The sequence below is a fragment of the Thunnus thynnus genome, chromosome 7 (genome assembly GCF_963924715.1).
Source record: "Thunnus thynnus chromosome 7, fThuThy2.1, whole genome shotgun sequence".
NCBI classification, from domain to species: Eukaryota; Metazoa; Chordata; class Actinopteri; order Scombriformes; family Scombridae; genus Thunnus; species Thunnus thynnus.
In genome coordinates this window covers 24,802,333-24,824,214 of record NC_089523.1, presented here as the reverse complement: position 1 = coordinate 24,824,214, position 21,882 = coordinate 24,802,333, and the positions used below count along the sequence as shown (strand labels likewise).

Below are 21,882 nucleotides of genomic sequence, written 5' to 3'. Positions count from 1 at the left end.
AAAACAGCAGAGCTCTGTCTCATCTGTATACTCCAGAGATCCCTTAAATTTGAAAATATCTGACCGACACCTCATACCTAAGACCATTACCCTTCAAAAAGCCAGGAGCCTATACCCCCCTGCAACACACACATGGACACACACACACACACATACACATTCACACACACCATCCTTTCTTTCCCCATCTTGATTAGATTACAGTGAGCGGGTTGGTGACAGCCTCTGGGCATGCTAGAAGAGCGGTGGATATCTGAGCTCTCCTCCTCAGCCTTCACTCTTAGCCAGTCAAGAGAGCAAAGAGATAATATATCTGAAGAGCTGACCTCACCAAATGAAAGCAGCCTTTAAAGAATCATGGGAACAAATTTGTCAACATAGGTCACCACTCACAAAAAGACTAAATGGTTGCGAAAGATTATTTTCTCTTCCTACATTGCATACCCGCTGACTGACAAATATTCTCCTGACTAATATGTCTCCTAGCTTGCTTGTTGACCCGAGAGATGCTTAAATCCACTTTACATCAAAGCCAGTATGTCTTCGCGTGAGTGTAGCAGACAATAAAAGGCATCTCTGATACTTCATTAAAATGAGTGGGAAAGCTCTTCATTAAAAGATGACTAAACAGATGCAATGATTGCATTCCTCTCGATATAAAACCTTATATCTATCTCTCTGACAAAAAAAGCAGAAGCAGGGCCAAAACAGAAAGGGCTTTGTTCCCATTGTAGCTCCTGACCACCTACCAAGAGTCCTTTAGAGGAGCACTCACCCTGGAATGATCAGGCCACTTCTCCCCCAAGGCTCCGCAGGCCTACGGAGACCGCTGGGCCAAACACATCCTGCCCATCTCCTGAGAGATTATCCAACTCAATGAGCACATTGAAGACAGAAACACTGGAGGAAACTGGAGCCTGCTATTCAGCTACATCTAAACCCAAACTCTTCCATTCACACCCACACTAGAGGCCAAAGAAGAAATAAGAAGACATGCTGCACTTACGGGCTACTTCCAGCGAGGCGTTGTGGCTCACTGCCTCTCCCAGGTAGTTACGGGCAACACAGACGTAGGAACCTTCGTCCGGTTTGCTCCGTCGTCCATGGACAATGCGTAGGAAGAAGAGGGAGCCGCTGGGCAGCAGCATGCGTTGGGAACGGGGATTGTCCCTGTCTGTTTCCACTCGCTCTCCATCCTTGTACCACTCCACTGTTGGGGTTGGTCGCCCTTCTGCCTTACAGTTGAGAGTGGCAGGCTCCCCTTTGGAAACAATCAGGTCAGATGGATGCTCCACAATCCGGGGTGGGGTGTCCTCTTGGCGCAGACGGGATCCTAAAAAGGAACAGAAATGAAAGTTTATACTTAAAAGGATTTATACTGTTTATTGTAAATGTATTTTAAGGTCCTTATTTACTTGTCAACAGGACGGTTTTAGAGCAACTACATCTTACTCTGCATATACTGTATGTAACAAGCAACTTATATGTAGGCATCTGTAAAATACCTAGCAGGATGCACTTTACTTTACAGGGCCGATGGTGTGTCACAGATATTGTTAGTGTATGAGGTGAGTGTACATTCATGCTGTACTCATTGACCTTTGTCAGCCTACAAAGTTAGTGCCTTTTCTCAACTCAACTTATAGACTCATGAATATTGATGCCCTATGAGTAGGCATCTCCACTCCTCCATACAATATAATAATAAATCCATGACACATTTACAAAGTGAAAATGCACTTTGAAAGTTGAGAAAGGTATTCTTACAGCTACAATATGAGGTTCTGCTGATGCAAGCAGTGACGGCCAAATAAACTACCAATCTTTGAGTGAAGTCAACCATTAATTACAGTAACAGCTCCTTTAGTAAAGCTTAGCTCCAGCTACGTGACTCTGTCATTTCTCAGATCAAAGAGCAAGATAGAAGAGAAAGAAGGCAACAGTAAACAAAAATGTGACACACCTTAAAGGTAAAAGGAAATTAAGAGATAAAAGATGAGATACAGATGCACTGCATAGTTCACTGACAAAGAAGGAGCATGAGCAGAGATTACACAATTGAAGAAAGACATAGCAATAAACAGCAGTGCCAACAGCAGTGCCAAGGGGGTTAACACCCCAGTGCTATCTCAGGTCATTACTATTGCTCGCCGACCAGTCAGCTGTGGCAATCAAACCTGTTTTACATGCAAATGCGCTTCCTGTTGTTAATTCCTGAAGGGTGGGACTTGGTGGTTGTGAATGCATTGTGTGCCTCAGTGTTTCCCCAATATTCATTCTATTATGAGCGCTGCCTCTAAAATTTCATCATTAATGTCAATGAGCTACTAATGATTTTCACTTGTGCACTGTGAGAGCACGATAACACCCTCCGTTATCGTGGAATTGTTTTGAGTCATCGACTAGTACATCAAATCCCAGAATCCTCCCTCTCCTCATTCTTCAAAGGATATCTACATGAAAAGTACTGTTATAAGAGTGTAGCTACTTTAAGGAATAGGGCAGTGCATAATGTATGTGCGTAGCATGTGTGTGGTTGAGCAAGCAGCAGAAAAGTGACTGTGAATGCGAGCGGAGCAGAGGAAACGGTTAGCAGTAAGTTGTGAATCCGGCAGTAAATGTACAGTTCAGGCTACAGTGTGCCAGATAATAAATGCTGCAGCTTCTCAAGACCAAGAAAAGTCTTGTCTGTTGTTTTTCCAACTGCTGGAAAAGTGAAGGGGGTTAACCCCGAAATTAGCGACTATGGGTTAGCGTAACCTGACCAGGCTCACATAAGGTGGACTGACCTTTAAGATGGATCTCAGCCGCTGCTAAACTGACTGAGGCCACTGAGTTTCTCCTGAGTTTTATCTCCCCACCCCCACTGGTGCCTACACACAATAGCAGGCGAGAGAGAGACATGCCTACATGCCATATCTCCCAGCATAGGCCTTTGGAGCCCATTCAGCACCAGTTTAAGACAATCGGGTCTAATTGGAGGCACAGGCCAGCAATTAATTTACTCAGCATCCCGTGAACTTGCCACACTGCCTCATTTCAGTGCCCACCACCCATCCCCCATTACCCTAGAAATCTGCTGCTGAGAAGGCATCTTCTTGTGGTCACCACATATTTTAAGTAAAGTCAGCATAATTAGTGACAGCTCTGTGGAAAGATTTATCACTTCAACGAAAATGTGTAGTATGGTCAATGAAATATAATTAATCCAGTACCCCAATGAAGGACATCATGATTATGAGTCTTTTTAAGTCATTCCTAAACTATCATTTATGACAGGCTGCGGCTGTGCAGACTTTTTTTTTTTTTTAATTGCTTGACCGCTGGTGACAATCAGAAATACAATAACTTATCAGATATAAAGTTTTTCCCTCAAGAGATTACAGTAAGTTGCCTCTGGGTATGCATCTTCTGCAACTGTTGTTCTTACACGTCTTATGCAAACACTGGGTCTTCTCTTGAGACTTGGTGTAGGCTCCCTCATTGGGCCAGAGTTTCATGTTTATATGCTACACGTGTTTTCTAGGTCTCTTGGTAATAAACTGTAAAGGTAGTGCGTAGCTGCAGCTTGAGTAATGTTGGAAAAAATTACCACTGTAGCCAGCGAGCTACCCTTATTATGCAAATATTTAATTTCCAGATAGCCTACTGAAAATAATACAATGACAACCTTCAGAAAGTCTTGCATAGATATTCTTGTAACTCTGAAGCTGTTTTGATTCTGTATGTCATTCTATAGATACTATGTGGATGTAAAAAAAATATCTGTGGAGATTAAAGCATTTCAGAGAGACAGACAGAAACAGATGGAGAATTAGAGAGAGCGGCATCAGCCTTTAGCAAGAATGAATTAGTCTGCTATCTGACACTGAATAAAGTTTATAAAAAATACATGTCTGTGCTTCCTGGCTATTGGAGCTGTCTGACTCTGAACCACTACTAGGCTAATTAACCCCCATTTGTAACCTGCTCCCATCACAGGCTTTTGAACCTACAGACCATATGCTAACGAGGCCGAGCCCTTTACTCGGGCAGCATACTGTAGCAAAGAGCTGAACTAACACTCCTCACTATGCTGGCGCACACAAGCCCATTACTACCACAGCAACTGCACCACTACCACCGCCCTTCACCAGGCAAGACAGGCTAATATGTTTTATTAAAGAGGACTTTGAAGAGCTCCGCTGCTATCTGCTCTGCCGGTTCTCTTCCTGATTTAGATAGCTCCTCTCTAATTTGAAATGGTCTGAAGTTTGGAGTTTTATGGGGGAACCATTAACTATTTAGATGTGGCCTACTGTGAAGGGAGCAGTGCAGCAGGCAGTGCCGTGTTTGATCATTGGCTGTTTACTGTAGATGATTACACCGGATCTGCATGATTAAGAGGCAGACTGAGAAAACAATATACAGTAGGTTATAGTATCCTGTTACAGTGACGCTGGTGAGAATAATCTGATAAATATTCAGCAGTTCATTGAAAACTCAAATAAGTGTTTTGTGTGTGATTCTTGAGAGGGTGTGCATGTTTTGAGCAGGGAGTGGGTGTGTATCATGTATCAGTGACACAATGCTATTATACTTTCCTTGTCCATGATTGAATTCATTATGTGCGTGTGTGTGTTTTTTGCCATGCTGATCCCCACAGACACTTTGAATGAACCCGGTTACTTCAGCTCCATTACCCCTCACCGGGGGAAAAAGACACAGGGAGTGTGAGGGATTATTCTGAAACACTCCCATGTCCCCTTCTACAGGTGCATACTTGCAGAGGATGGCAAGCTAACTTCCCTCCTTCCCTTCAGCGTGCACAGAAGACCGAATATGAGACTGAAACAAGAGAGGAACATGAGAGAAGTGCACACTTCACTACCGATCCAAGCTGTTCAGCATCTCTTTCTTGCTTCACTTTGAGTCGTCTAACCCTCCCTTTATTTCAAAGCGCTGCCCTTCCTTCTCCTCTACTACTTTCAACCGCCCTCTCTCCTATTTTCTATCCCCCTCATCCCCCCTTCTTTGCTTCGAGACAGAGAATGTGAGATGAGCTAATGCAATACACAACCTCACCAAAGGGAAGCTGGGACTTCTACTGCAAGGATCTGATCGATTGGTGCCTGAGGCAAGATCTCCTTCTCCCTCAACTCTCTTGCTTGCTGGAGCTCTCTCGGTTTCTTTTTTCTCATTTACTCACACACACACACACAAAGTTAAACTAAGCTTGAGGGAGCTTTTGCTCGCTGTGGAGGTAATTAAAAAAACCTACAATTCTCTGTGACTTTTCGCTCACTGCTAAAAGCAATCTCAATAATGAACAACAAACCATGAGAGCCCAACAGCAAGAACACGTACACTGGATTGAACAGACCCATCCATACAGTCACCACAAGGGTCCAGACCCAGACATTGACCCATATACTTACACATCCTAGGATTCATGAAGACATCCAGGGTATTTCCCCACTCTGAAATCCAGCCCCCCCCCCCCCCCCCCCCCCCCCCCCAATCATTGATAGACAGGGCATGAAATTTGTGATGGTTCTGAGGAAGCCAAGATCACTTTGCATACATTGTATATTAACATTATGGCTACTAGCTTCATATCGACCATTCATCTGTGTCTTGGGGCTACACTTGATTTTCACTATGCAACATGTACTGTGAATCTATATTCCATAAGATAAACCTGCTTTCTCAATCTGATAAATATATGTATGTGTGTATGTACAGTGTGTGTATATATACATATATATACATATACATATACATACATACATACATACATACATATATGCATAAGAGACAGACAGCTACTCATCACAGTGAGAATCACATACTGTAATTGACGTCACTGGAGAAAACTATAGACACCAGTGCTATAGTTGCATTATTAATTGTGTATGTGTGCATAATACAATTTTGAGAGAATTTACTATCAGTGTAAATGACCAAGATGTCAACTACAAGAAAATGCAATGAAGTCTTGCTTGTGTTGCTACAAGGGCTATATGTCTGTGAGGCAACAATCGATCTACCTACTCTCTAGATGAAGGAAACCGCTGAAGACGACCCTGGAACTGCAGACTCTGAGCAGCCTCAGGACAAGAAAAAGCCAGACGGGGTCAGCTCTGTCAGAGCCAGGGTCATCCCTTAAACACGGCATGTTTGCTCTTTGCAATTAAAAGCTCTTGTACTGCCATAGGCAACATCATGCATGCTGCATTTTATTGCTAATCACTCTCAGCTGAATTAATCTATATGCCAGAATAAATCAGAAGAGGACAGACATAAAGATGGAGTGAGGCAGGAAAAAAACTGTAAAAAACAATCATTGAGCTGCAGTAATAAGTTCAGGTCTAGTGACTTCTCTAACTTGAAAATCAAATGTGCCTCTGTCTCTCACAGCTCCTTTTCATAGCTCCTATCTTGGCAAAGTGTGAGGAAGAGGAAGGCAGCCAGGCACCTGCCCTTTACCCCAGAGAGCTCACAGGGGAGAAGGACAGTGAGGCAATTTAGATCAATTGTCACTGTGGTCCCCTGAGGTAGGGAGACAAAATAATGTGTCTACTTCCTTGTATAATGAACCAACTTCACAATTCTGGACCATTCAGTCCCATTCTCGCCATAGAACAAAGGATCCCTGCCTAGGATTGCATTGGAGCAATATTGTGGTGAAGATTAATTTCCCCCACAAAGATGCTCAAGGTCGCAGAATCTCATAAAGACAGATGCTAAAATTGAGAGGTATTGCAGGAGCCAAATCAACACACCCCACATCAAATGCCCAGCTGAGCAATGGCAGAGCTATGGAATATGGATCTGTGATAAGCAAGGCCAAGCACAGTAGGCCACTCCCTATCTACACCCCCATTAATCTGTGATTAGGGGACTTAAGAGGGATTTATGGCAGAGATAAGAGCAGAGGGCGTGTCCCTTGGGGTAGCCAGACGGAGACTAGAGCCACGCCTGCCAGGACGGGGCCAGCCAATAAATGAATGAGAGCGAAAGAAAAGGCACCCTTTTCTGTTGAATTAGAGAAGATAACGGCGAGAGAGGGCAGAGATAAGAAGGAGAAACAGAGGGGGAGACGGAAACAGAGAGAAAAGGCAAGGTACCGTATTCTGCTGATCAGATGACATTAACAGGAAAGTGAAACAGAATCTTTTACCATTTCAACATCAAGATCCCACCCTGGAATGCGCTGCATGAATGACTTTGCCAGTTGCATCAGATCAGACCTGTTTTTAATGTTACACAAGGCTATCACTTACACTCCTGAGAGGCAGGATTAAAGCCCTGTGTGTGAGTGTGTATGGGGACCCAGAGGTGGGGTGAGGGAGGGGGATGATGGATATCTTTATGGCCTCTTTCTTTCCTCATCTCTTTGTCTCCGTTTACCAAACAGACTAGGATAATGTTACCTCGCTGATACTACGGCAGCACTTGAGAACCAATATCAGTTTCCCAAAAAATAGAATCACTGTCCAAATTTGTGCTTTTTCAATCAAAGCCTGAAGATACCAAAAGTTTATACACAACACTGCAACCAAACCCTGACAACCAGACAGCTACAAAGACGTGTGGTTCATTTGCTTGTTTATCTGTATTTGCTGTTTAAGAAACTTCCGTAAGTCTATAAACTCATAAATGATTACAATGCTCCCACTGATATTTCAGTGAAATATCGCCTCTGCAGACTGTAGTGCAAACATGACACAAAGCTCCTTTGTTATTTTTGAGGCCAAGACATTCAACAAGGTTAAGAAAGTAATGAGAAAAAATGAAGAGCAAAGTCTAGGGACAAGAGAATATCTGCAAGGCTACCATTATTCAATCATGTATTCATTTCATTTCAAACAACAGCAAAGTCTGATATGCAGGAAAATGCATAAATAGTTTAAAAAATGTCCTTAACTTTAACAGAAATTGCTCCAGGATTCTAACAGTAAACAGTAATTGGGGCATAATAAACTTAACTGCCATCACCATCACATTATCATATTACTGTTGTTACCTTTGAACATCCTGTTGCTCGTTTGTCATATGCAATAAAGAGGTGACAAATCTCCTGATAATACCATAAACAAGTAGCACTCCCTCCTTTGCTCAGGGCCGTGGGTTAGCAACATTAGCTCCGAGGCTAAGGCATAATCATAAGTGCTCATCAGGAAAGGACCCAACACAGGTCTAAAGGCCTGGAGCACCAGCCCCAGCTCCTGGCTGTGTCAGCTGGGAAACACATCCCTGGCAATGCAGGCCAGGCCGGGAGTGAGACAGCGCAGCAGAGTGCTCCTTTGGGAGGCTGGGGCCCATCCTGCTCTGGGGCCCCTATCTGAAGCCAAGACAATAGAAGCAGTATTTCCACTTAGGCTCCAGGCTTTTCCCCAAACGTGCCTGATACATTTGGAAGACACTAGGCATGATTGCGTGATAGAGGAGTGTTGATGCTCATGAAACACCTCGTATGTCAACTGAAGACAACAAGGACATCTTTGTTTTGTCTGTCTTTAAAGACTTTTCTCCCTCCATAAACTCATGGATAAAAGTTACGAACACAAACTCTATATAGAACAATTTTTTATTCATTTATATTTTAAATGAAGTTTTCTCCTTACAATTTTAGTAATTTTACTTAGACTTTCAGCAGCATAACAATGAGGAGGAATCGTGAAAAGACATGACAGGGGTAAAATATACTATACAATAATGAATTTTCAACAGAAACCCAGGGGACACAATTGTGGATGAGTTGTGGCTCCTCTTGATACCAAGCTGCTCCAGTGAGTGTCATTAGACACAAATAAAAGCTGTCAAACTCTGCAGAGGGCCATGAGGGCAGAATTCATTCTTGCAGGAGAAATGTAGTTCCTATGCTTTATTATATCCATTTACTGAGACAAGGAGGATATCTGTAGTGGAAAAGACTGGAATGCTTGTTAGGAAGCTGCCTGTCAAATTGGCTCTGGAGACCAGGCAGATGGGCTGAACAGAGCAGGGCGGACGCAAGTGAAGTCAGTCTGTCCATATGCATGCATGTCAGTCTGTCTAGTATCTATCTATCACTCAGTCCATTCACAATGTGTATGTCTGTGTATGACTATGAGCAGACTCACAGACTCCTCCAGATGACCCTGCATATTCACAAGAATGACCTAAGAAGAAAAAGGAGCCCGAACTTCTCATGAAAGAACTCCAACACCGGTGTCAGAGATGTCATTCCTTCAGTAGAGCAGAGACCACCAGGAAAAGAGCTGTAATTAATATGGAGCCCAGATGCCAGACTTAGAGCTTCTATTAGGAAGCCTCTGTATGCGGCACATAGGTTTGGAGCATGGAGAGGATTACAGAAAAGCAGCACAAGGGAGAGCGAGTGGGCAATTACTTCTTGTTTTTGTTTTCCAGCATTGCCAGTTTTTAATGAGGTTTGACCAGTGCGATCTCAGTGATACATCAAAGCGGCCTGCAACAGCAGGATAGGAGAAGCAGGGGTAATTGAATATGCTGGTACATTTATTTCCCAACAGGGGACAGCTAGAGTCTCACTGCTGACTTGTTCTATGAGATGCTAGACTTGAAATCCTCAAGAGATTAATACAATTGGATTTAAGCAAAACAATTTGTATAGCATTTTGTAAAACATATATAAAAGCAGACATTATAAACATACTTTGAACATTAGTAGATGGATTTATTTTACATCGGATTATGCAACAATTGCAGAGCAATGATGATAGCACAGTAGGGTTAATATAAACAAAACCTAATTTAATTTTAAATCTGCTTTGTTATATATAACAATATGGTGCAGTGATCTGCTCTTCCCAAGGTCACTCTCTGGACTGCAGCATTTCTGTTCCTGTGACTGGCCATGAGGGGACTGTGATAGGTGGCAGGGAGTTGAGGGAAAGCAGAGGAGGGGCTCAGGGGCAGTGAGGAGCAAGGAGGACCAGCACACTCAGCTGGCACAGACCAGCCACAGGGAGTATGGCATTTGGGCTCAGTGCCAAGAAAAAGAGCAGCTCTGAAGAGATGCCAAAGTGAATCGGGGCAGGCACGGCCAAAAAGTACCTAATGCTTTTTAAATGTTATTTAGTTGATGGCAGCGGCTGATACAGGCCTACTGTTGGACCAGTGTTATATTACAGTCCCTGGGAGCAGAGCCGATGACCTTAACTGCTTATGTGGGCTATTCTAAATGTTCGGCAAAACACATTCTTAAAGCAAATCTCAGACAGCTGGGTGTTGAAAGGGAATTTCAGTTACAGCATTCAGTCGAGGGTACAACGGTAATGTCTGAGTGCAGAAACTTGGCACATTTCCTTCAGGTGCCCTTTAGGTTAAAAGGGTAAGCATGGAGCACATTGCATTGGAGTGTCAATTTGTGCAGGCTTGTGTATGTGCATGCACATATGTGACAGTGGTTCAAACACACAGCTGTGGATACGAAGTATTATTAAAGTGAAACGTGGCTCCCAGAGGCATAGCATAAGTGAAGACTCAGTGGAGCCAGTTCCTCATGTGGCAAGATCCCAGAGACACCAGCATGGGCCTGCTGAGTGGGGCATGGCCCCAGTCCAGCCAAATGGAACACAAATCGCCCCAAACTGTTCAAAACCTGGCCTGGAAAAATGAAAGTGGGATGTAAGGCATGCCATGTGATGCACAGTAAATATTTGGTCAAAATTAATGAAGGGGCAACGTCTGCCAAGAAGCCTTTTTCTAGACGTCCACAGAGGGGAGACTGTGCCCAGTCTGGCATTAAAATTAAATTTCCTTTTGCAGACAACTGCTCACTGGCCTGTCTGCTTTCCAGCACCCACTTACCACGTCCTCTCCTCAAAACACATACCAACTGTCCAGGTACACAGTATATCTAACAAAAATACTGATTTCCTTTCATGCTATGACTGAAAATGACTTGATCATAAATGTATCCCAGCTCTTTTATTCCTATCGGTCAGTTTTTCTACATTTGACAACTGAAACACTGTCAGACGTCTGAATAAAATTTCTTAGAAGACCTGTTTTCCTCCAGAGTTTGCCGGGGGTGTGGGGGGCAGATCTGTGCAGCTGAGATGCAAGAGAGGAAATATCCCTATCACTGTTTTGGAAGTGGAAATAACCACCCTAAGGACATCTCTTCTTCTTTCCACTGATGGTAAATTTCATTGATTTTCCCAACTTCTCCTTTAAAAAGTTATTAACACTGAGGGAGCCAATGAAAAGATACAAGTGCAAATATAAGGCCTGTTTCTAAAAAAAAAAATCCCTGAAATTCTACGATGCCAACTTAAAAAGTGAATGCAAGGACGGAGGCATAAGCTCAGCTCAATCAAAATCAAAGGGTAAAGAAAATGCTTTGAATAATTTTGGCTTTGGCTATCCAGACTAGGGGAGGGCAGAGAAAGAGGAAGCCAAATACATTTCAAGATGTCGAAAGGATGCCCATCAATATCATTAAAGCAGAAGTAGAGACAGAAGTGAATGGTATGCTCTGATTAGAGGACATAATGAGATGGAATAAATACTGGCTGTCAAGACTGAATGTCACAAAGAATCACAACAGTCAAGTAGGACGGCATTCATCACGGTGTACCCTCAGACATTTTGCAACAATGTCTTCTGAGCAAAAAGGTGAGATTACTGAAGCCAAATGCATGTGGGGAAATGAAGGTGAGGCTCTTAACCTAAAGCGCACTTTTAATAGTTTGAGCTACGACGCTTCCGATTAAGACGTGGTGACAGACATGCAGTCAAATGCAAAAGCAATCTTGTGCTTAAAACCTGAAGAACCTGTCTCTCACCCAGCAGCTACAATTGTTATTCAATTAGAGCTTTCATTGTACAAGCAAAGAGAGGGGACATGGGAGAGAGAGTGAGCGATTGCAGAAAAGGGAGGATTGTATTCGTAGAGTTGAAGGAGACTTGAATGTTGACGGAGGAGACTGATAAACAGCTCTGCAAGTCTTTAAAAATTGAAAAGTATGGTTGAAAAGCTTGCTGAAAAGGTGAAAATCCAGAAGGCTTTCATTTTAAGTCAAAAGTATCACTGCTGTTCAAAGGGTTATAGTGCCTGCACCTTTTACAAACAGTAAGTGCACCACACACATTATGTACAGCAAAGAAAATGACAAAAAATGTTTTGGATTATTGTGTTCATTTCAATGGTGACATCAGATTTAAGGAAAATGTCACCAATTTGCTGAAAGTAGGTAAGCCTCATAATAGATCTGGATTAGAGTTAATCTCCCAACTCAGAGCGACTGTGTATTTACATGTTGGAAATTCACCCAGTTATTTGAAGCCTCCTCACCATGGTTACAGCTGAATGGTGGGAGTGGCTCCAAAAGCAGTGCTATAATCGTGAATTTCAAGGTCACCTTATCATTAATTATGTTTTCCAGTGCTTCCTCTTAAATAGAGCACACCCCTCCTCCTTTTATCAGTGTCTTTTGTGTGACAGAATTAGCCCCCAGGAACTCGAACATAAAGTTGCTGATGTAGCTGTGGATTAGAGTGGCGTTTTTGAACATGGGTATCCTGATGCATCAGTTGCAATGTGTTAAAAAATGTTTCCAAAACTGAAATAAACAGGAAAATAGTGTTTAGAATATCAAACCAAAGAAGGAGAGCAGAGGGAATCTTAACTACCACCGTAGCTATAGAGGGGGAGGAACCAAAGACATTAATCAACTAATTAGCAGTCTCTCTTTTAACTGCTAATTTAATCTATTCCTCTCAGCCTCTTTAATGGTATTTTCCCCTGTCAGTTATAACCAAAGAGAGGTTTAGCATTTCAAAAGTGTATCCAGGCCTTGCAATGAGAGGGTAATAGAATGGTCACTGAGGCTGGGAGGAGGCCTGAGCTCGGGGAGTGAGAAAGAAAAGAAGGATACTGAGGAAAGGCTGTCCTCAATGCCATCTCTCAGTCTCCCCGGTGGGGAAAATGAAAGGGAGGGAGGTCTGAGCTTTTTTAAAATGCACAAGGCAGAGCACCCCACAGTAGCATAGCTTCTCCACCACAGCAAACGCCAGGCCCAGGGCAAGCCTTCTGGGAGTTCCTGGGCATGCAGAATTTAGATACATGAGGGATGTTGGCCGTAAAACACCAAACCAAACCCGCAGCGCCACAGTGAAGCTTTGTACCAGCATCGTCTATTTACTCAGCACTTCTAAAAATCAACCTCACCTCTCCCCAGATGTCCACCTTTAAAAGAAAAAACAACACCAGCGTCCTTGACTCACAGTTTTCCACTACCATCACCCTAATCAGCACATTCTCTGCCATGGGGGACCAGTAGGAATATGCAATGTTAGCATAGAGAGCCAGATCAAGAGTATTCCCAGAGCTGGTGTATCATGGTATGTTTGACTGCTCCGTCCTCCCCTTCGTCCTCCGTTCCCCCCCCCTCCAACCCCCTTCCACACCCTGGGGTAGCCTTTGTGTAGCCGCACCACCCCCCCGCCCCCTACACTCCTCACACACCCTCAGTCCCTGGCGAACCATTCCCTTCCCCTCCTCCATGCCTTACAATCGCCCTGTTAAGGCGACACAATGCGGCCTCCCCGTCCCCACAGGCTTTTTCTGCGTGTCGGCCTGCTTTATTTAAGAAAGGATCTGTGCTGACCAGCCACAAAAAAGGCAAGTCTTAAAAAATTGGGCCAAAACAAAACATGGGGGGATGGGTAAGAGGATGAAGAGATTCCGTAAGCCCCCTTTCACCACCCCACACATACACAAACACACTGCCCACCTCCTTTCCCGTCTTTCCTTCTCGCTCACATTTTTATTAGTGGAGTCATGGGGAAACTAATCCGTGATGAAGCTAGATCAAGTAAACATGCATATGCAATGTAGAATCAAATGTGGATTAGCATTATGTAATTTGCTCGTGCATTAGTGTGTCTGCAATATAAGCTTTTTGCATTTTTCATTACAGGAAGCAAAGCCGTGGGAATTTCAAGTGTGTCATTTGTGAACCGAGACAGAAACCAGAAAACACCTTTCATCCTATAAGGACACGCCATTTATCACTTCCACACCGAGTGGCAATAGGGAATGTTTGTCCTCCACGTCCACTATCAGAACGAGATACATTAACTACACTGACTGACCCATGAGTCTAATATTCTGGACACGCCTGCTGCCTTCTAGTATCAGCCTGCTCCAGACTAAAAAGCTTATATGAAGTTATGATCCAGAGTATTCTTAGTGTAGACAGCTTAACTCTGTCTGGCTATATGTTTCTGGAGCTTAGACTGACATACAACTTGACAGACAACGTGATACTTACTAAGTAAGTCATAACAAAGTTATCAGCAAGCAATGAGCAATACTCTCCACAGTTCTCATTGTCTAAACTGAAGCCTGGTGTGGCATACCAGTTAATTCCCAAGGAATTTGATATACCAAGAGGTTGACACAAAAGGGCATGGGGGTGTATCCTCAGTTTTATAAAATGATCTAAATCCTCCGATTCTACTTGCAGACATGCGTATCAGTCAGGCTGCAGTCACGGCAAATTACAAACTATTGACGTCAGATGGATTTGTTAATTAATCCAATTAAACAGCTCTTTTGGGTCATTAAAGGAAGAGCAGTTGGGTGAAAAGAGATCATTAAGAGTCACCGGCTAATTTATCTGCCCTCAAACAAACTGCTTTGAAATGTTTATCTAGTCAGTCATTAATGACTTACCCACGGTTCTCATGAGCGGGAAGAGGACACGGACTGCCCTGCCGCATTCCTCCATGTGGTTTCACTAAGCCAAAGTCTACCTAATCCCGGATTTTAGGGTGTAAAACCCTGCTTGATTTGGATTAGGATCAGATTAATGTGTATTAGTGGAAGTTATAGAGATATAGCTTTATGGACAGTCACCTCACAGAGGTGTGACACTTGTCAACTCAGGGAAAGAGGCGACATAGCAGACTTTCTTCCATTGAGAAACCTACTGTGCTCACACAATAATCAGCCCAGGAAGTTAAACCTTGAAAAATAGTATGGTATGGTGGCTATTTGAAATGACAGCACACTATTTTGCAACACTGAGAAAAAAGTGGTATAGCTGTGAGAGGTGGTGTGGGAGAAAAGCTGGCTTTAATGAGCCTGTTTTCAGGCCTTGCAAAAGGTAATAGTAAGAAGACAGGAGACAGAGATGGGTCTCACCTGTGGTCTCTGGTCATTAATTGGCTGTGGAGCCTGCTGTGTCCTGTCATACTGTCATGATGTAGGAGGTGGAAGGGCTCCGCAATTTATCAGCACTTACGAGTCAATTTGTCAAGACCTCGACGGCTAGGTGTTGCTGGGGCCAGGGGCTGATTACCAAGGCACCACTTCCACTGCCCATATTTTTTATCAGCACTAGTGACACTTAACATACTCACACAAACACACCTCTATACTTATATATAATCACCCTAAAAGTTTACAGCAACATGTATATAAATTTAACCTGTTCATTAATATCGCTCTAACAACCCTTATCTCCTCAAAGAAGTACAGAGTATACTCAGTGTGAGAAGTATAGCCACCTCTTGCCCTCATCTGAACGGTACCTGTGAGGTGTGTATAAGGTCTGACGAGCACTTGAAGGAGAGATAACAACCATTTAGTGTATAGCGGGAGTACAGATCATCTGATAACAGGGCAAAACATGATAGATGGAGGCATCAATTTACAATCTTCAGACAGAGCAAAGCAGCAATAAGCAAGTCACCACAAGTTTGACAGAGGCAAAGGTCATCTCATCTCTCTCCCTCTATCTCACACATATAAGTGGTATAAAAATACTTTCTTACAACCAGACCAGCCATGTGAAAATAATCTAGATATGATCCACAGAGATGTTACTAAACACCATTAGGAGTTTACTTAAGAGATTTAATACCTTCCCTACACAAGAATGAAGTTGTTAACCCTCCAATTAGCAGCAAATATGAAATCTTTTTTTCTGGCAAGTGGCATGTAATCCAATTTTCCTGACACCAGTGTCTAATCCAGGGCCAATCCTTTGAGTATCTGCTGTCCAGTCCATCTCTATTAGCAGGCCCGATTCTCACGCCTCTCCCCAGAAAACATCCCCAGACATCCCAACAGCTAGGCGTAATTGGACACCCCAGTGTCTGACGGTCTTTCTCACAGGACAGGACCATTACTGACTCAGCCCTGGCCCAAGATCCGGCCAAGGGTGGAGCACATGGAGCCACCATCTAGTTCTCAACGCTCACCTCTGACCCTACTTCCCATTTAGGTGGCTACACTGTTTCCCCAAATGACTGTGGTATCACAGGCTATCCTGTCACCACATCTCTGCCCCTCGACAGAAAACAAAGACCCAATTCAGGAAGCAATCAGGAAGCTTGAGTAACATTTGAATATGGATGCTGAAATTCTGCAGACAGATATGGACTCAAAAAAATGCAAACCACCACCAGAGAGATTAAAATTTTAGATAGATTGACCCTGATATTTTAGGGGGATTTTTTTATGATGTCCTATTGAAGGAACTGGGAAAAACGACCACCACCTGATCAAAGATAAGGAGTTTGCAAATGTGCATGATTGAAATTTGATTCATGCAAATGCTGAAGGACTTTACTTCAAGGGACACCTGGAAACAGACTAAGAATTTGGACAGGTAAGCCATAATGGTGTTCAGGTTTAAACTTGAAAACAATCACTGTGACTCTTACTTAGATAATTATATAGGTGTGTTGGAGTAACAATAAACAGTTATGAAGACCGTGGATGTCACCAGTTTCTCTGCTACAATAAGGTTGGTATTTTTACTAAATAAATAAATAAACCTTCTTTTGACCAGTACTGTGCTCTTTGTTCGTACAACTTTTCTTTGTCAAAAATGCCCCAGTTGTTCCCATTCAGGATGCACTTCTCCTAATGTCTTATAATGGGGCGGCAGGCATTCTCTTCCTCATAACTCAGAAGCAACTGACCTGGAAAACTCCTGGTATCATGGTCCAGAAGCTCTATAAAGACATCTATGTGATGGGTGAGGAGGAATAATGTGTAAGATAATAAGGAACAATACAGGCAGCATCAGAGGACAAAGACAAGTGAAAGCAAGCCCCACATAAGCTTGTATAAGTGGTACGAATCTGAACTAAAACATGTCTTACAGTCACTGAAAAAAGACAAGATAAAGATCAGAACCGATGTCATTTGATACGCTGCAGACATTAAAAACATAAAATATGTTGAGCTCAACAATAATAGTCATCCGTGGGCAGAACCGCGACATACATGGAAACATGGTCTCCATAGAGGATCCTACTGTCTGTATGACCGATGATAGCAGCTCTCTGCACTGATCCCACATGGCTTCAGCACTTTATGCGTGACTTTATGTGTGCTCAGCTCTTGAAAGTTAGACAACCTCTTTACCCTGAGAGTTGACTTTCTCATCAAGAGAGAAAATTTCACTATTGTGTATCAGAATTTTGCCATTTTAGAGCATAAAAATTGAAGACAGATGCCAGAGATGAACCTCTTACAATCATCAGACCAAGGCCTAAAACACTCTCTGTTGCACAGCAGTCCAGTGTTAAAAAGTGTTTTCTTATGGTTTGAAATGTTTGTCCCAACATTCCACTAAATCTCAATGGGAAAGCAGATATTTCAATAATTAGCCAAATATTTGCTGGATTTGCAATTACTCTGTTTTTGTACATGTAATCTAACTGAATATTTGTAGTATGAGGCATGGACACTAATAATTAAAAGGGTTAAAATGGGATTTCTTATCTTCTTTGACTTTTAAAATATGTATTTCAAAATCCAATTTATATAAAAGTGTCTGTATCGATTCCAAATAAGGATCACTGACTTACCTGAGCACACATGGAGAATTCCTACTAGAAATACAAATCCAATAGAAGTTGGAGACATCATTCAACGTCTCTCTTAATAGAAAATTTCTTGTATAATCCAAATTAATCAAAAAACAGTTTAGGCATCCACTCCTTCATGTCAAACTGCAAAACAAAATCTCAGAATCCAGAGTTGAAAACTGAAAACCCAGGTTTTGGTTTGTTAATCAGAAAAAGCAAAATGTCATTTCAGTCCAAAAAAAACAGTTCATCAAGAGCTTGCTTTGGCTTCTTGTGGATGAGAAGAAGGGTTAAAAATATGGTGAAAAAAAATACAAAAACAGTTCCAAACAGCCCGAAATCTCAACACATTCTCCGTTTCATCAGTTCATTAGAACTGAATTACAGTATGTGTTAAAACTATGCAAGAATATCTGAGCAAAGAAGTAGCAGAGCTTTATCCTTTCTTTGAATTCATCCCGTTGCTGCCGTGCGCTCAATGGCCAGCCAGCCGATCTCATTCAAATCATTTAGTTCCTTTGTGCCGTGCAAAAGACACAAAATAATAAATCCACTGCAACTGAAAGTGAAGTCAAAAGTGAGTTTAAAAACGCGAGCTGTCGCTGTAGTCCACACTAAAAGGCTCTGTTCCTGCAGTCACATTATTTCAGTCCAGTTTTGAATCTGTCACTTGAGATCGGAAACTTTGCGAGTTAGTCCTGTCCTCCCTCATCCACCAGACCCAAACAGAAGATCAGTGCAACTTTTCCACTTTTTCCCCCGTTTCTCCTCTGCTGCAACTCCGATTGATCCTCGCGGAAGTTGCGGACCCCGAACCTCAGACAAGAGGGGGGAAATACGGACTCATATTCACAGCATTTCATTCAAGGAAAGCGGAATGCCTCGTCAATTGGTATGCGCCTGTCTACCCCCTCCATAGACCCGACAATGTTTCCCAGAGAAGAAATTTAACCTCTTCCCGCCTGGATCCCACTGAGCAGCGCGCACCCGCAGGACACTGTATTATTTTAAAACTATGTCCAAAAATAAGAGAAACCATATTAAACTATTCGGACATGCTGTTTTTATTCTTGCTGCGGTTCCCGACTGAAAACAACTGCAACAGCCTATTCCAATGATATTCCTATAGGGACTTAACAGTATGCTTTTGAAACCCAATAGTTATTATATAATGGTTCTAACATACTTTAAGATTTTGTTTTGTCTCCTGTGGTTTAATAGTCCATTAATATTTCAGTATTAGGAACTTTGCTGTAAAATGCTGTTTCTGTCCCTCTAAAACTTATTATAGCATAACTTCTTTGTCATAAAACTTGTCAAATATGTTATATTGTAAAGGGCCACCTACTTCATTTAAAACTTAACTTTTCTAGAGGTAAAACGGTATGCCTCTAGCTTACATAGTCTTTTAGTGGCTATAATATTGGCTGTTGTAACGTAAATTCTTTATGGTTTTAAATTAAAATTATTCTCCATACAGGGTTATTTTTTAACATAATCCAAAGAAAACAACCTATATGTATAAGTGCATGTGCTTAATTAACATGGTTAATTAAAATCTGGTCTGACAATTTATCTAGTGATTAATGTTCCCAATTTATCTTTTCCCTCCAATTTAACATAAACTCACCCACATAAAAATGTGTTTCTCATCTCTTCTTTTTTCTAGTTCAGACCTCAATGAACCCTCTTCTGCAATAGTGTGATCAGTTTAGCCTGTAGTCTGTTATTTATTTGTCCCTCTGAGGCATAACCATATTTTAGAGTGCCTCATTCAGATCTGGCATACATCATTTATAACAGTGCAAGTTATCTTGCATTAAAAAAAAATCTAAAATGTAGGGAAAAATATAAATGACTAAAAAAAGAACTGCAGAAAGACTTTCACATATCCTCAACTCAGCACTGCTCAGAGCTTTTCTGGCGACTCTCCTGAACATTTGTTACCAAACAGCGCCCTCCAGTGAACGTTGCCTGAACTGTTCTAACAAAGGCCTGTTTTTACCAGGAAAATATGGCAAGCCTGCTAGGCATATAGGGTGACTTGTGACACATTACTCATCAAGCCCAAGGGTTTCAAAGTGTTTCATGTTTCAAATACATACTTCTCAGAACACACACCCACATTCGATGATGACCTCGTCTCAGAAATTCAATACTGCAGGCAGAGAAACAACAGTAGAGGACAGAGAATCATATGCAGTCTCTCATAACACTAAAATACATTAAATTAAATAGCTGAACTTAACTAATCTGTGCTGAATGAAGGTGCATTAATCATAAAGCAATATATCTTGTGAAGGACATGTCTCAGAGAAGGGCAAGCCAATTTGAAACTGCATCCATTTTTTGAAACTTGAGCATATGGCTTTCTTTAATTACTTTTTATTAGGTGTAAAGACTAATGTTTCAAGTCAATGTGCATCCACATCATAGTGAAATAAACAGAGTATAAATATCCCTCTTAAGCATATCTTCTTCGACATGACCATGACAGCACCTCATGTAGCACATTATGCTGTAAAAATAACCATTACACACAAGGAACAAGGAATGTATTCTCATAAAAAAGAGGAACATCAGTGATCATATGAATAATTTAAAAAAGATGCTTTTTATCAAAAGTCATGGTAGGTATGGCGCCTTTTTGTATGCTCCAATTTGAAAAATCTACTTGTATCTATTTTAATCTGTAATTTATTTTTTTTATTTAATCACTATCCCATGGATCCCCTTCAGTGGCCCTTGCATGTCTGTGTTCACCAGTTTGTGACCCCTGCTGGAGTCTGCTTCATGATGAATACTGCTGACTGACATATTTGACTCTGAACATGTTTTTATTTCTCATTCATCCATGTGTGCATTATATTACAGTTTTACACACTCCATTCCCACTCAGTCCTCATGTGCCTTGTTTTCCCGCAAAGCTTTTACAGCCCTGGACCTGTAAAGTGGCTGTACAGCTGAATACATCCAATTGAATAGTAAAATTTCCTCTTGCCAACAGGAGGGAACTGTAACATGAAAGCAATTATTAGCAAAGTCCTCACTTAGACCCACCAGGATAGGAGGGTGTCTGGGAAGGCTGATTGCTATAAGAGGATGTGAGCATTTGAAATGTTTGATGTAGCACAGCAACGAATAAAATGTTGAAATAAAGCTGTGTCACACATAACAGACACTTGTCAGGGTCCCTAACATGGTTCTCATCTGTTATTTTCTCACATTAACTGCAAATAATAGAGTGACAGGAAAGGAAACATGTAAAATGTAGAAGATATGAGACTGATATTAGTAAATTGTTATTTTACTGGTGTTATGGTAATGGTAAGTTTTTAACTTCATCTCATCATAAAAAGCAGTATGCTTGTAGATTACTATTGGACTCTTTAGCGATGGACCCACCTCTATCATAACAATCTCATAATTAAATGTTGCCTCACACCCTTTTGTACACAGGTTCACATGCTTCCCATAAAATAAAATAAAAAAAATCCACCCTGTGCGCAAATTATAACAACTGAGCTCTGTGAACAGGGAGGCTATGTCCTCGCTCTTCCCCCTTCTTGAAAACCTTGTAACCTTGATCAGACCAGAGCGAGTGAGAAAAATGACTGTCAGGGCTGTGACGGCAGTAGAGACAGCTGAGAGCTTTTAACACCACAGCCAAACCTTTTTTTTTGCACCAAACAACTTCCAAGAATATACAATGTACAAAAGGATAAAAACGTCACCATCATTGACTATAAAGGACGCCAAGGCTTTAATGCTTTAACAACCACTAAAGAAAACCAAACCAACTTCTGATGTCAAAGATTTGATGAGTCATTACTTTTTTGGATGGCAGTTATGTAACATAGCACTTATTGCACTTACTGTGAAAGACTTGGTTACATTTGGCTGGTTTGTTGTGGGAATGCCTCGGAGTCTGTTGGTTTTGGTGAAGTCCAAAGTTATTAGGCATCCGTTTGCACCAGTGAGACTTCTGTAACCCAGCAAGATGATGGGCCCTGTGTGGACCCTTATGGTCTTTAGGAA

General features: G+C 41.9%; 1 protein-coding gene across 2 annotated transcripts in view; it reads right to left on the bottom strand.

The window, feature by feature from the left end:
• Positions 1–18,764, bottom strand: part of robo1 (roundabout, axon guidance receptor, homolog 1 (Drosophila)) — a 127,987-nt gene extending 109,223 nt beyond the window's left edge. For both annotated transcript variants that reach the window (XM_067595132.1, XM_067595133.1), the window contains exons 1-2: positions 17,845–18,764; positions 1,007–1,333 (exon numbers count right to left, since the gene is read on the bottom strand). In XM_067595132.1, the coding sequence (XP_067451233.1) occupies positions 1,007–1,333; positions 17,845–17,905 (388 nt within the window). In that variant the 5' untranslated portion in view covers positions 17,906–18,764. The remainder of the gene's footprint in view (positions 1–1,006; positions 1,334–17,844) is intronic.
• Positions 18,765–21,882: the final 3,118 nt, after the last annotated feature.